The sequence below is a fragment of the Eurypyga helias genome, unplaced genomic scaffold, assembly GCF_000690775.1.
Source record: "Eurypyga helias isolate BGI_N326 unplaced genomic scaffold, ASM69077v1 scaffold5681, whole genome shotgun sequence".
NCBI lineage: Eukaryota > Metazoa > Chordata > Aves > Eurypygiformes > Eurypygidae > Eurypyga > Eurypyga helias.
This window is the reverse complement of record NW_010232707.1, coordinates 62,473-78,543: the sequence shown is the minus strand read 5'-3', so window position 1 is coordinate 78,543 and position 16,071 is coordinate 62,473. Positions and strand designations below refer to the sequence as shown.

At 37.6% G+C, this 16,071-nt stretch overlaps 1 protein-coding gene across 1 annotated transcript in view; it reads right to left on the bottom strand.

The window, feature by feature from the left end:
- Positions 1-528: 528 nt before the first annotated feature.
- The window catches only part of ESYT2 (extended synaptotagmin-like protein 2), a gene marked incomplete at its 5' end in the record, with an annotated part of 50,509 nt that continues 34,966 nt past the window's right edge, over positions 529-16,071 (bottom strand). The window contains 10 exons of the mRNA XM_010161479.1: positions 529-1,039; positions 1,172-1,221; positions 2,464-2,569; positions 3,872-4,003; positions 4,593-4,691; positions 6,932-7,320; positions 8,478-8,627; positions 9,398-9,484; positions 11,324-11,398; positions 13,414-13,476. Of these exons, the coding sequence (XP_010159781.1) occupies positions 994-1,039; positions 1,172-1,221; positions 2,464-2,569; positions 3,872-4,003; positions 4,593-4,691; positions 6,932-7,320; positions 8,478-8,627; positions 9,398-9,484; positions 11,324-11,398; positions 13,414-13,476 (1,197 nt within the window). The remainder of the gene's footprint in view (positions 1,040-1,171; positions 1,222-2,463; positions 2,570-3,871; positions 4,004-4,592; positions 4,692-6,931; positions 7,321-8,477; positions 8,628-9,397; positions 9,485-11,323; positions 11,399-13,413; positions 13,477-16,071) is intronic.

The following is a 16,071-nucleotide window of genomic DNA, read 5'->3' as shown; positions in this document are numbered from 1 at the left end:
GTATGTCTTGTACATATGCCTACTATGTGAACTTACGCTGCAAGCTGATGTGTATACCTTATAAATCAGTGAAACATGGCCAGTAAGGACAGTTCTAAGTGGTTAGAGATTTTGTTTATAATACAGGAAAATCCATGTCCTCATACCTTCAAAAGGTCACATCTCTAGTAATACAGAGTACAGGAATAAATAACAAAATCCAAGTGACCTGTGTAATTAAACCGTACTGTTTGTTATGTTTCCTCCATGAAATGAAAACTCAGATTTAGAAACTGATTCATGAGCCCCATCCTCTATTTATACAATATTTATAGTATTCTCATTTTTGTTTATAATATTCTATAGATGATTTCCCAATAATACATTTATATATAAATATTAAAATGTCTATGTTTTGTACATTTTAAGCTAGCCACACTGGGCCAGAAACACAATAAAGTAAAAATGTTTTTCTGCAGTTCATTTTTGAAGAATATCACAAAATGATTAAGACCATTGTGCTGCAAAGACAGAAGAGATCCATCTGAAGAAATTATCATGCATTTAGAATAAAATATCTATATCCTTTATCTAATTGTCTTCTGAGTTCAAACCAGCATGAAAGAATTATAAAAAAATAGTATATATTTACATGGTACAGTATCCCTTGGTGAGATATAAAACAAGGCAGGAGAACAGCAGAACATAATCTTTTCACTTTCTAATAGGTACAGCCATCATAAAGATCAATTTAAACACAAAAGGTTACTTTACTGTACTATTGCACATTACAGTAACACATAAAATTGTTTAGCAAATTAAAATACAAAGTTTAACGATGAGAAAAGCTACGTCTACACAAAATGACCAAGTTTTATAAAATTATTGAGGATGTGTCTAAGAACTAAATCAGTAAAGCTATAAAAATAATATTGGTACATCGTGAGAACAATGCTTTAAAAATATATAAAGGTTGGCAAAATTACGCGTGGGGAACTCCCAGTATCCATGGGCCTAACTTGCACCATGTGGCCTTGTGCCATCTTCTGTTAAATCATACCTGAAAGTGACAAAAACAAAGGAAATGGTTTTTTACATTTGGCATGTATTACTAAAACTACTATTAACAACTATTAACACACCAGTTATTAGTATGCAGTATTATCATTAATAAAGGAGATATTACACTTACCACTGGGTCCAGCCTTTAGCAAGTTCTTCAGATGCCAGAGGTATTAGTAACTGTGGAAAGTTAAATTAGCAATCAATGCATTACGTGTCCCCTTCATTCTATGTCTTTTAAAGATCAAATCTAACAATCCTGTAAACTACGGTATAAGTAATGCCACTAATAAACAATACATTTTACATCCTTATCATCATACCTATCTGCTATTGGCCCAACTTGTAGTAAAGTTTGAAGTTGCTGGTTTTGAGCTAAACAATCTGTATCCATTAGTGACACGATCCCAGAACACCTCAGAGGCTTAAATTCTGAACACTACATATCTTGGTAATGGTGATCAGCTGATGTGTTTATGCTAACAGCCTTCCTGGTACATAGGAAAATTCAGAGCACTGCTCAGCATGAACTGACCACCGTTCTGAATCTCTCCCTCTCTTTACAGAGCTTGAACACGGCAATTTGCATGGGTGTAGGAATTTACTATTCCTATTTGTGTGCTCCACATCACATGTGTAGGAAATAGAGTGATTTCACACATGCCTATAGAACAGAGGAGATGTAAAGACAATAGCTGGTTTTGGCATGGGGAAACGTCTCTAGTAATAGTTCTTTCTCATGGATTTTACAATCTGGAATTTTAATTACTAAACATATATTGTTCTGTGTGTTTCTCTAAGTACTTTTCCTTGTCTTTACAGTTTTGTCTGAAGATTTTCTGAGATACTGCCTGTTTTCTACCTATTATTTTCTTTCTCTGACTGATGAGTGAGTGACATGCAGGTTTCTCTTGTTACTGCAAGCCTCAGCAGAACTTACCATTCCCTAGAAGAGATTACTGCCTCATCTGACGTCTGTCTTTGCAGTTTGTTCCTTCACGTATTGATGTTTTGAGATCTAAGCCCTCTATAAATCTTAAAGGCTTCATACCCAAACCAGGTGCTTCAGTCACAGAATCATAGAATGGTTTGGGTTCCGACCCCCCTGCCATGGGCAGGGACACCTTCCACTAGACCAGGTTGCTCAAAGCCTCATCCAGCCTGGCCTTGAAGACATCCAGGGATGGGGCATCCACAGCTTCTCTGGGCAACCTGTTCCAGTGTCTCACCACCCTCTCCAGGAAGAACTTCTTCCTGATATCTAATCTAAACCTCCCCACTTTCAATTTAAACCCCTTACCCCTTGTCCTGTCACTACAGGCCTATCACTACAGTCAACATTAACAAGCTCATATCACAAGAGGGTTTTAGTCTTACATAATAACATGCTGTATTAACAGAATTTGTTTGTTATCAACTTACTTTGCCAAGCAGCCCTTTATCTTTGGACAAGAAACCACCACTGTTCTTCACTGCTACATCTAGTGTTCTTCTCTGTACTTCAGGCAAGGAAACACTGAAATCAAATCTGACAGGCAAAGTGATGCTTTAGAGATTTTTGGACCTGAAATGTGCGTTCAGTTCCTACAGTTAAACCATTCAAATTATAAAGAAACTGTCCCCTTCCCCAAACAAAAACTGAGGTCTGAGATAAATGAAGGAAAAAAATCCTAATGTTTTGCCAAAACTTTTTCTTCAATACTATGATCAGTATCAAATGTTTGAGACTTCTGTTCCCTTGGGTCTACAGAAGCCACTGGCAAACCCACCAAAACCCGAACAAAACCCAAAACAGGTCAACCACCGACTCCACAGAGAGGAGAATGAGGAATCCTACTATACTGACAGTACAGTATCACTATTCTCCAAAAGGGAAAGACTGGTCAGTCTTACTGATCCTTGATTCTTGAGAACCAGAGCTTCTTTTCCTTCTTGGCACACCAAGAAAACCTATCAGCTTTTATGGAAGAATGCATTTTGTCTGCTAGATCTGAAATTTACAGAAAGTGAGGGCAAGATTATAGCACAATCTGCATCTATTTCTCACTACAGTTCTTCAACAGCTTTACTGCTCGGCAATATATTTTACTTGGAAAGGCAGAGCAAACCAAATCTATTACCTGGAATAAACAGGAGAGTGTTGCACTACCAGGAATACCTACCACAGCCTCTAACTAATGATTAACACATTTCCCTTGAAGAGAATGGTCCTAAGGGTTGTTTTCCCCAAATGAACTGTCTGTAGAGAAAGGTCATCTTTACTGAACAGTGCAACATAATGTTGCACAGGCCTGCACCTCTTCCAACCTGTGGGCAGGATATAATGGCTGGGGAAATTTCCTGACCCCTGGATGCTGAGAAGTGCCACCAAGTAGACTGACTGAGCGATTTGATCATGCATAGACACTGACTGGCCAGTCCTACCGAGGAGGCAGCATCTATCAGCCAGGCAATCGGACATTCAGAATCCAATGCTTCCTGGCAGGAAGGGATACCAACAGCAGTGCCCAACCAGAAGGCACTCACATTCTGACCACTGCCACAAGAATGCACACTGCTTCTTAGCTCCCAGCACAAAGGGGATGTAACCAACACAGGATAAGGCAGACAAGAACAGAGAAGTGGCTGGTAACAGAGTTAGAAGGGCTACAGTGACAACAGGGAACGGAAGGATGGGAATAGCTATTAGAGCAGAAGAGAAAGGTATGACCAAGTCTGGTGGTGACAACTAAGAGTTTAAACAGCCCACCCATTCAGGTAAGCTGAGAAACCCTGATTTGACAGCTTTCTAATTACATGACTTAAAACTACTACACAGTTTAGAACATACATTTGATCAAACACTGGGTTTAATGTCTTCTTTGATACATGTGTTTTTCTTCGTCCTGATCGTCTCTTATCAGGCAATAAATACATTCGCACATACGGATCGGATCCTTCTTCTGAAAATGCTATTAGATTCCTGTGGCCAGTGAAAAACAAGGAAGAACACTTAGAAAATAAACGAGACATTGCTGAATATAAGTGTCTACACTACTAGCACTTAATTTAGTGCATGAATCAGTTGTGGAATATCCTGCACAAAGTATGATTCACAGGATACGAGACAGCTAACAGCAGTAGAAAACAGTAACTAAAAAAATGCCAAGCAGTAACTTGTACAAGATCAGATAAACAGTGAGCAGACATCAGGGGTGCGAATAAAATGTTTCTTAAATTCCACTTCAAATGGTTTGGTCATTCCATGTTCAGTCTCTTAGAGACAGTTTTCAGACACTGCTAATAAAAATCTACATGCCATTTTCATTTCAAGTCTGAGAGAAGCATAATAGACAAATACAAAATCCTCAGTGAAGCTGGTACTGATACTGAGCATAGCTCTGTATGTTTTTGTATTTACACATAATCACAATCAGCATGCTATTTTAAAAATAACAAAGATCACCCAGACAACCAATTTAAGAGGATAAGCCAAGATATGACTTTTATGATTTTACATTAATTTTACAAAGAAATATGCACACAAATGAAATTTGGTATTTTATGCTCACCTGCAGGAATGCACTACCACAATCAGTTTGTTCCTTTGTGAACTATGACGAATTGTTAGCTGAATCTGTCCTAATGGAGACTGCCCCAGAGTTGTCCCACTGCAGGAAAAATCAGAACATTACACTTAGCTTTTAAAACATGTATGTAAAGTAAGATCTAACTGAATTATATGCTGAGTATCTTCCCAGAAATGATGTCTTATCCATTTAATGTTTCACCAGACCAGCGTAAAGAAGAGAGTGCCTATCAGCATGTCAGCATATCTTCATCAGTTTCTTGTACTTCAGGTCCTTGTCCAACAGCTCTACTCTCCAAAACAAGCTAGGTAGTCTCATCAGTTCAGAGATCAGCTGCTCTTCAGTACTTTGAAAACCATTATCACTAAAGAACTTGCTTACCCTAAAATAAACATTAAAGCAGCATCTAGGAAACTGGAACGGATAATGGTGCAAACTGCAATGAAAAACTCAGTGATGGGCCACTCTTACCTACGGCCAGGAACCAATTAGAAGACCAACTCATTCTTTTCTAAATTCTCTAACACAGAAATATAGATATTCTTGGGATTAAACCAGTAATACTTAAACTCACTTGTTGTCTTAAAAGCTCCAATCACTGTATAAACAGAGCCATTTTACTTTTCTGTAGCGCATGCACAACTGAAAGTCAGATTAGAGTCAATTTACACTTAAAATTATAGGTCATGCTTAAATAAAAAGCAAAGCACCATGTTTAAGAATTTCTGTTTTAAAGAATGGCCAATATTTGCAGAGTTCCCTCACCTCTACAAAATGCTTATTTTGGTTTGTATAAATTGACTATGAGTATTTTCCATTTCACACAGGACAGTGTAAGTGTGCTTGGCATTTCTCAACCATCTGAAGGACGTCTTAAATTCAAAGGAGAGGGATGCCTCGTTTGGGAATAGCAACTACAAAGTGATTGCTCCATTAAAATTCCAAAGTCATTCACTTCAAAAGCTAGAATGAAGCATTGCAGTTCAGTATTTTCTTAGTTAAAATAAAGTTTAACAAAAAAAAAAAAATCAGAGCACCTAAAAATTTGGGACCTGCAATAAAGGACCTCCTTAGCTTTACCACTCGTATCAAATAAGCAAGTTTGAAATCTGTGCATTAAATATGGAGTAGTATTTCAACACTTAGCATAATTAACAAAGTCTAACTCAGTTTTGGGCCAGAAAAGAACTTGACAAACTGAAGACAAGACAGCAGAGGACCATAAAGATAAATGAGGAACTGGAGCACATAAACAGATGGTGAAGTAAATGGGTTTGTACAAATTGAAGGGAAGGCCAACAGCATATTCAGCTGCAGGCTTTCACTGCTTAAAACAGACATTACAGAGAAGACTGAGTCAGGCTCCACGTGGCTGTGCACAGTAAAACAACAAGAGGCCACAGTCAAGTTGCAGCAAGATATATTCCAATTGGAAATAAGGAAAAAAAGAACACGTTTTCACAGTGGAGTGAGTCATTAAGCACTGGAATTGCTGAGAAAGTTTATAGGATCGCCATCCTTAGAGATATTCAAAACTTTTCTGGACAAGGCCCAAGAAACCTGACCTAATGTTGAAGTGGGATTTGCTTTGAGCAGAGGGCTGACCAACCTCCAGGGGTTCCCTCCAACTACTGATTCTTTGAACTCTAAGAGAAAAAGAGGAATCAGTTCAATCCTTACCAATAAAAAATTAAAATCTTTCTATTTAGCTTCACAAAGAAGCTACATGAGTAGGGAATTAATGGTTTCCATTTTCCTATTCAGAGCAGAATGGCTGCTCAATTATCTTTACCGGCAAGCACAGCTGTCCGCTGAGGCAAGTAAAAAAAAGAATTTAAGAAAACATGGCTGCAGCAATCCTCATTAAATGAAAAGTAACTGGCTATTAACTTAACATTCTTTACAGTTAACTATCCCTCTGAGTAATTTTAAAAGACCAGCTATGTTCGGTTTAATTGGCTTAACCATAATGCTAATAGGATTCAGTGGTGAAACAGGCAACTGTTGCCATGAAATTGATTAATGTTGTATTGAAAAATTCCTTCCTTCTTGCTATTCCACTCTTTTTTAGCACTACACAGGTGGACTTTGTCTTGCAGGTCATTGCAATGGTAAGGTAACTTCTAATTGCAGAATCTGTTTAACTGAGGTACTGGGAGGAAGCAGAAAATCATAACTGGTTTTCAAATGCCAGGCTCAAACTGCAGCAGGAAAAATTACTGAAATGTAAACTGAGCATTCTTTCTTTGCCTGCACTGATGATATTTTTTTTTTATACATAAACCTAAATATATTGCAAAGCCAAGTAATTAACACTGTACTTTTCAAGCTGTCGTAGTCTTTGCCGCAGCTCCTGCGTGGCGATAGGCAGAGATATGTCAGAGGCTATGCTAGGAGTGGGTTCTTTGACCGAGAGGTGGCTGGGAGAATAAGAGAAGTTAGAGGCATGAAGACTGGAGGAACTTCGGCTGAGATCTGTTGGCCACTGAGGGCTGGCACCAGGAGGCTGACTTTTTTCAGCTGTATCAGTCTTTTTATCACTGTCAGTCACTGGGGAAGCTGGAACCGGTTTGCTTGAATCAGGTGGTGGTGAGACAGGAACCTGAGGCTTAAAGGATGATTTTCTTGCATCTTTGGAAACAGATGGCCTTTTTACTTGAGCTGAATGTTGATGATCTGGAGATCTTGCTTGCTTTTCAAGAGAAAGAACCTAGAGACAGCAGAAATACATATAATATTATTATTTTCCAGTATAAAAAACAGAAACAAATTTGTTTCTACAATAGTACTGGTTGGTGACAAGTTCTTAAGTTCGGACCCTAATACAGGACCAAAAATATTCACACTTATACTCACTCTCCAATAGGAAACCTTTGGCACAGCTAAACCATCACCTTCTTTGTGGCAATTGCAGTAACGACAAAATAATGAAATTCCCTATTCATTTAGAATTATTCTCCTCATTATTCCCTTCCCATACTCCACACACTTCTGTGGTATTGACTTTACAGCCAACTGGAAAGCTATTCTATAATTTTTTTCTTCTCATCTTTTGAAATTCAAACCTACATTATAAGTTCTTCTCACTCATTGTCCCTACTGTCTCTTTTCTAGGTTATTTTCACATAATCACAGAACGGTTTGGGTTGGAAGGGACCTTAAAGACCATCTAGTTCCAACGCCCCTGCCATGGGCAGGGACACCTTCCACTAAACCAGGTTGCTCCAAGCCTCATCCAGCCTGGCCTTGAACACTTAACATTTTCATTTATAAATGACAAGTAATCAAGAAAGTGTTTTAGAAAAGAACAAGTAACACAAGTTAACAGAAGTCTGACAGTATTTGTAAAGACATATGCTACCTTATTAAACCAAATAATTTAGCTGTGGAAGAAGACAAACCAACTTTCAGGTATGCAAGTTTTGTCTTAAAAGCTCCAATGTGCTTCAAAGTTGGTCTGAATTTTTCTAGTACTAAGAAGGTACTTCTTCTCACTATAAACTTAATTCTTTTTAAACCATCATGACCTCAGCTCCATTTCTGTAAGATCAAGGTGATTTCACTGATCTGTAGCCTACCAAGTCCTAAAAGACCCAAAGAAATTCAGATTTTCAAACCTAAAACCATGGGGAACCTCAGTCTTAATTAATGCAGCTAATTACTGTTTTGTTTGAAGGATTTTCTGGTTTTGAAATAGAATGTATTTAAATTAGTTTGTGTACTTGACAGCACTGCCACAGCTGAGGACACCTGCCATTGTGACATCCAAGGAAATGTACTGCCTTCTCCATAAAGCTAGAAGGCCAGAAGTCACAACACTCTTCAACATGCTTTCAGAAATTTACAGTGGCAACAGTTTTAGAGTACCCTGAGTGCAATCTTCATGTTTATGGTGCTGTTTGGACCAGAGTTGCTCAGGTGGAACCGCTGATGCATAGTCAAATCTTCACTCTCCAGCAACTGGCTTAGAGGCAGTTTGAGGTTCCCCAAAGAACACTGGTGCTGTTCGTCCCGCACCTGAAGGAACACAGAAGCTAAGTCATTTTATATTATCTGCATTGTAAGAATTCAAAGAAAAGGAAATGACAGTTTTATTTAAAAACACAAAAATCCAAACAATATCGAGTGTAGTTTGTTCCTAAACCACATTTCCCTGATTGTAGCATTACTTTACGCTGAAGCAAATAGCAAATATACAAGTGCCTAGCTTCTTCATCACTATCTTCTACAACAAGAGCAAGACTGAAAACTAACCATCACATCTGTATCTGCCTGACCCTTGATAACTACTTGGTTTTCAAAGAGTCTGTATGAAAATCAATTCCCACAACTGCTAGAGGAATAGCAAGTAGGACAGTTCTCGTTTTTACTTCAGTCTCTTTGGACTATGTGAATGACATGTCAGCAGTGTAAAGGGATAAAGTGTTAGGAGAAAGCAAAGACTTCCCCAGGATAAGGGAGGAAACAAATCAGCCATACGTAACAGCAATCTCTGCTAGCAGTTAAAACTGTAGTTTCAAAGCAGTTACCAAAATTTACTTTTTCTTTTTAAGGAAGAAAACCATCAACTATGTTATTCTGGTGAGAGAATGGTTACAGTCTTTCTTCTTTTTAGTAGTAAATGAAAATTAACATTTCATAACCTGGTCTTAACCACCACTTAAAGTACAATTTTAATGCTGTTCACAACACATTCAGTCTCATTTCGTAACAGGCTGTAATGTCTGAGTGGTACTACTGAAATGTCTTAGAAAAGAAAGGTATCTAAAGAGAGTGAGACAACATACCTCAACTTCAAGATCTTGTCTTTTGGGATTGTGTACGAAGAAAGTAAAGTTTTCCTCCCATACTGGCTCATTGGTCTTGTATCGAATCTAATGTTAGAGAACAGGAAGCATACAGATTGTAAAACATTTTTGTCTAATAAAGCTGTGTCAAGAGTTAAGCACATTTTTCATTTGGCTTTGCAAATTAATGTCTTAAACCTGACATATTTAAACAAAGGCCAAGCGGGATCTACCCAAGGCATACATAACATCACATATAAAATTATACACAGGACACGTAATAGAATCAAAGTTACTGTACAGAAAGTAAAACTTCTACTAAAGAACCTTTACTTCACACCAATCTATGAACAAATACAAGGTCTTCAGACTGGCACATTCTCTCTCTTCTCATACTTCCCTATAAGCGCTAAACTAACTCAATGAAAATCCTTGAAACTGGCATCTTTCCTTCTAATTGCCAAGTACCTCTGTGGAAGATTTCACTGCCAAATCTCAATATTTTCAGCAACTCGTTAAGTGGGGGGGGGGACAGAGAGAGAAAAAAGCACTTGTTTAAAAAAAAAAAAAAAAAAAGCAGCTATCTCCAGGAACAAAGAACTTGAATTTCTATCTCCATTCTGTAATAAGAATCACAACTAAGACTGTATACAAGATCTGGTTTAGGCTTTGTGACAACTTCTGACAGGATATGAAAAACCCAAATTAATGTCCTCTGCTTTTGGCTCGATGACACTTTTATGCTGAAGTAAAACAAAGCTAAAAACAACACACGCATATCGTATGTGGTGCAATATGCATATATCCACCTATTGAGGTATCACTTCATTGTCGCTATTTTATTTTAAAGAGCTCTTGGAATGCACAGAGGTTAGTTATGGACAAGACGACAGGTAAGTTGAATGCCTTGGGTCAAAATCAGAGGGATCCCCATTGAAATCAACCTCCTGATGGGCATCTGTTACAGTCCACCTGATTAGGAAAAAGAGAGGGATGATGCCTCTTTCAGACGACACAAAGCTGCTTCAGGTCTGCAGGACCAGGTTCTCACTGAGAGCTACAGCTAGTGTGATGTTTCCTAAGAAAACAGCACAGCAGTGCACCAGCAATTTAAGAGTTTGTGCTATGAAAACACACACTGCTGTGTTATGGTTGTTCTCAATCACTGGATGTGTTGACTAGCAATGATGTTTTCCTGAATCTACTACTGACAAATGAGGATTATTAGGTTGCCAGTGTGACTATTAACAGCAGCCCTGGCTAGTGACCGTAAGATCACAATGCTTAAGATCCTAAGGCACATGAGAAAACCAAACAGCAGAATAAAAGCCTTGAAATTCAGAAAAGGAGATTTCAACTTGCTCTAGGAACTGTTGGAAGGGATTCCATGAGGGCAAAGGAGCTCAGGAGTGCTAGAGGACAGCCTTCTCAAAGCACACAAGTGGTCCATACCTTAAAGCAGAAAAAGCAGCAGACACAACAGAGTAGCCTGGCTACACCTCAAGCTCCTGAGAGCTACACAGCCCTTTGGCTAATCCAAAGTGCCCTACCCCAAAGAGAAAGCTCAAGCAGATGATCTTCGGTAGTCCGTTTTGACCTGGGAATTTCTGTAACTCTGTGATCCTACAAATTTTCAAATCTTGACCAGCATTTTGAGTCTGCTGTTTGCTCACGCTGTTACTTATAAAATCACTACTGCAGGAATCCCAGTTGCAGATCAGAACCTACTGTGGAAGTACAGCTATTCTGGTCTCTACTCACAGACCATTTAAACTGAGTAAGTATCCATTCAATCCTCGGCTTCTTGTTGGCAGCTTCAGTTCTGGTGGTAACTTCTAGTGCAGGGATACACTCAAGGACATGATAGCCAATGCCAAGCACACAGAGCTACCAAGAGTTTCTAGACAGAGCCAAGTAGGAACTTACCTTACTTTCCTGTGCCTTGTGTCCAACTGACAGCAAAACAAGTGGGTTGGGATTGCTGTTTATTTTCTTTCCTGACTGGTAAAGAAAAAGCGAAAACTTTGCCTTCAGAAAAAAATACAGCAAAGCCTCTATCCTCTGAAACTTAAATGTTTGCATCTTAAAAATACAAACCATACACATTCTACTCTACGCTTATCTGTTATTCTCAGTATTTTATTCATCAGGCTTGAATGGCAGACTGGCAAGTAACTGGTGAACACATAACAAGAAGGCATCCAACTACCCTGAATACGTAGAACACAAACATTGCAAACAAGCAGGAGTTCTAGACTCCTTTCTGTTTTCTTCAAATGAAATTACTAAGATGCTAACTCTTATCCTTTAATAAGCATTACAACCCCTGAGACTAATGAAGCATAGTTAAAACTGCAAAATGCATATTGCATGCAGATGGGAGATATGGAAAAAGCACAAACTCAGGAAGCTTACTTTATTTACACTGCAGTACTGTTAAACTGGATGTAATATCAGAACAATGACATACCCCCCTTTTCAGTTTGGGTGGGGAAAGAAGATGCACTATAATGTACCTGATGTATATTTCTACAGTTTACCAAATACTCTTTATTAGAGAATGAACCATCTGCCATATCTGAGCCTTGCTCATCAGCTGTATAGCATTACATCAAACTGTGAAAATAAACATCAGTTTAGAAACAAATTATATACACAAAGGAACATTCCCAACTGCATATTGGAGTTCACGAATTTTAAATTAACCTAACGAAAATTTAAGTCGGAAAGAAAAGTTAGACATGAAAGTTAATCATCTCAAGCAGGTGTTAATGCAGTTCAAAAGGCCTAAAAAATATAGTATACAAGGTTAATAATATACTTTGAATTCTACCATGTAGAAAATTGTAGAGATCAGGTATGTAAACAGAAAGTTAGTTAAAATCTACTTAATGCATGTAAGGTCACAACTACAACCAAGAGATTAAAATATTTTATATTTTTTAATTAAGAATGTGCTTATTAAAGGTATTTTTGAATATGAACTTAGATTTTGGACATCATACTTCCACTGATATTATTTGACTTTAATGTGACACTACTTATAACCATACTTTCCTTCAGAAAAAAAGAGCTGTTATGAAAGCACTCCTTTCTTGGATGAATGCTGCGTTTCTTTTCATGATTTCTAACTGAAAATATCTAGTTCTCAGACAACAGAACACAGAGGTTTAAGGAACAGAAAAAAAAAAGTCAGATTACACTCCATCTGATGGGGTTTAAAAAGAGCAGGTGAAATCCTATTCATTTTTTTCCTTGTCCATAAAAAGGTGCCTGAAACTCCCTTTTCATCATCAAATGATGAAGATACAGAAGTTGACAAAAAGACTCTGTTGCTTATGCTGATATGTACATATAAATTATTTTAATTCATGCTAAATAGGCAGCAGTATGTACACACACACACAATGGACCTCTAACACCTGCCACTGACAGATCTTCTGTTGACAACCTATTAGAGACTGCACCCTGTCCAAGTTCCTCCAGCTGAGAACTTGGCTTCTGCCTTCTAACTTTGCCTCTCAACTCTGTGTCTTCCTATCAAAACGCTGGGCTAAATTTATTTAGCATTTTTTTTAAAAGATATAAAGACTTCTAAAAACATCCAGCAGAAACAAGATTATTTCAAAACATGCCAGAGACTGATCTTATGAGTTAGTCATTTGGAGCTGACCAATAAAGTATCACTCAGTACAGAAAAGATGTCTTAGCTTTCATGTCAGCTTTGTTCTTTAGTTACTGTTTCAAATTAGTTCTCAGGACGATTTTTTCTTACCTCAGTCTTCTAAAGCAGTCGATACGCCACTCGACTATTCTAAAATATAAATTACTACAGACCATAGTATTTTACCAGTGTCTTCACTGCTTCTTGAAACCGAATTTATTTAAAACAGAATTACACTAAATATATATCTGGCAACAGAATTCCCATCCGCTGTTGGAAGAGTAGCACTGCAGGCATTTGTGCATTTCCAACTACTTTTGTGACCTTAAATGGACAACTATATTAGTTTTACCTTTAGGGCTTTCTGAACAGCAGCCTTCTTCAAGCCATCAGGGTTAAATTCTAATGGATTATGCTTTTAAGTCAGGAGAGAATGAACATAGGAAGGGTTAATAAGTCATGCAATGAAGCAATTTCACTAGGTTATTTATGACATGACAACATAGGACAAAGTGGGGGGAAAAAAAAAATGAACCTAAGTAAACCCCAGAAAAATCTTCCAAACAAAATAATGAAGGAACCACAACAACAACAACAAAGTAGGGCAAAATTTTTTTTTCCTCTTGTCCTCTCTGAATGTTTATACTCTGCTTTAACACTCATATACTGACTTTCAGACAATTTATATTTCCCTTATCAATTTTTTTTTTTACCATAATAAAGAAACTCAGAAAATAGGGTTTATTGAATGCCTGATGTCCTATGGACTGCCTTCTGAATGGAGCTTTTTTAAATTTGATTAAGTACATTTTCACAACACACAAGCTTCTCTGATGATCAGTCAAGTTATGTGAAAGATTCCTTTTATGTGAGAAACTACTACACTAAAAGTATTCCTAGGACTTAAATCATTATATATCTATATAAAAAAAATATCTAAGTAATTTGAGCCTCTTCAGCAGGTGAACGATACAAACACTGCATGCCAACTAGAATGAAGTTCTCCTACTTTACTCCACTGAATGAAGACATGCAAATACCCTAACAATAGGAATTTGAACTGCTTTAGCAGGACAAAACCTCTGACTACTTTCCATTACTTAAGCTAATTTCTGAATTTTATTTTAATACTCATATATTGCTCTTAAAGTGACATGTGAAGTACAAAAGCGTTACAGAACATTTGAATTCAGCTCATAAGAAATTATTTTGGGAAACGTGATTTCTAAATAAACAGACTTCAAGTTGGTATACTTATGGCTGGCTTTTTCTTTAAGCACAAATTTTTCTTTCAAAAGAGAACTCTGCTTTAAAAGCTGTACTTTGTGGGAACAAAAAAATTGCATAATGGCCTTTTTAAATGTGCTGGTTTATGAACAGGAACCAATATTATTAGCACTCTGCCAAAAGAAATGCCTTCCTGAAATCCAAATCCAAAAGTGACTAAAATTTGAAGAGATTTAACCTTTGTGCAGAAATACTTTTTTTGTATTTTCTTTTAGAATGTCATATCCTGAAACTGGCAAAAATATATGATGATATTCTTGGTATTCAGCTTTAAAATTTCTGTTTCAGAATAAACATATAATATGATGAAACTGGAAAAAGCCAGAAATGAGGTTTGGCAGGTTTTGTGTGATTTTTTTAAAATTTACTTATTATTTTTTCTCAAAATAAAATTAAGGAATCTTCCACAGCTATTTATCACTTACGTTAGGGACTTACAGAGACTGCACAATATCCCTAGACATATCAGTCCTAAAGTTAATCTATCCTTCTCATCAGAAGATTTTTAATGCCCAACAGGTATGTTCCTTGCTGGAGTTTATACACTGCTTCTTGTTTTCTGGCAAACATGCAAAGTCACTTTTTGTAGTAGCCCTATACGATTTCCATCCCTATCTTTACTTCCTAAGTCTAAACTCATCCTAGTTACTCTTCTTCCGCTAGTCATGTTTACTTGCTTTCTCATTATCATCAATGATGTCCTCCAAATCTTAAGGTTCTGCAGCCAAAGTCAGGGCCTTGGACTAAGCTCTTACTGACTTGGCTAAGTAGAACAGAAGGATTAGTCCATGCATCTTACAGGCTACATTCCTCTTTCTATACACAGTATGGTGTTTGCTCTTCATAACAGCATGACACTGCACCACTACAGATCTATTTCTGTAGAGCTATCCATCAGACAACTATTTCCATCCCATAATTATTTGGGTGCAATGACTGTCCTTTATGGAAAAGTACCTTATTTTTTCAGATCATATCTGCGATTCATCAAGATCATTTTGAATCCTAAACTGCCCTTGAACTTACCGGCCATCTTTCCTTCACATGTGCACCTGCAGCTTCAGTATACCTCTTTTTTCCCCTATGTTATTGTTTCAAAGAATTTGAAAAGTCAAAAACAAACCTATGTGATCAATTATAAAGGCAGGCAACCAATGATTTCAGGATACTGAACATGTCTCGATTCCTCTGGAATCATAGCAAGGATAGGCCAAGAGGGACATCAGCTGGGGCAAATATTTTAAGCCAGACATCAGGTTTCAAGGGAAGGAGCTGCAGGTCCATGAGGTTGGTGGCTGAAAGGCTGAGCAGGAGGAGACTAGGAGAAGAAAAGGGACTATTCAGTGTAAAAATCCAAGAAAAGTTCTTGCCTTGGGTGACAAAATTGTCTTGCTATGGTTCTGAGTGTCTCTGCAGTTACAGGAAAAGGAGATTAGTATCCAAGAACTATCCTGATAACTGACACAGTGGAATAAATCAAACTTCAGGCTAGCACTCTGTAACAGCCAGTGACACTGATAGTGAATCCTAATAAAAACCCCATAAATTACACTGCAGCTAACAAGATGGTTTGTTATTAAGGCAGATCCCTAATTCAATATGCTTTGGGGTGCAACTCATTACTTATGTTGACTCACTAAGTCTTGCTTGGGGATAAAATGGGGCTTTAAGAGTTTCTAAATCTGAAAGTGCATTCTCAGTTGATGACCAGAAGACAGCCGCT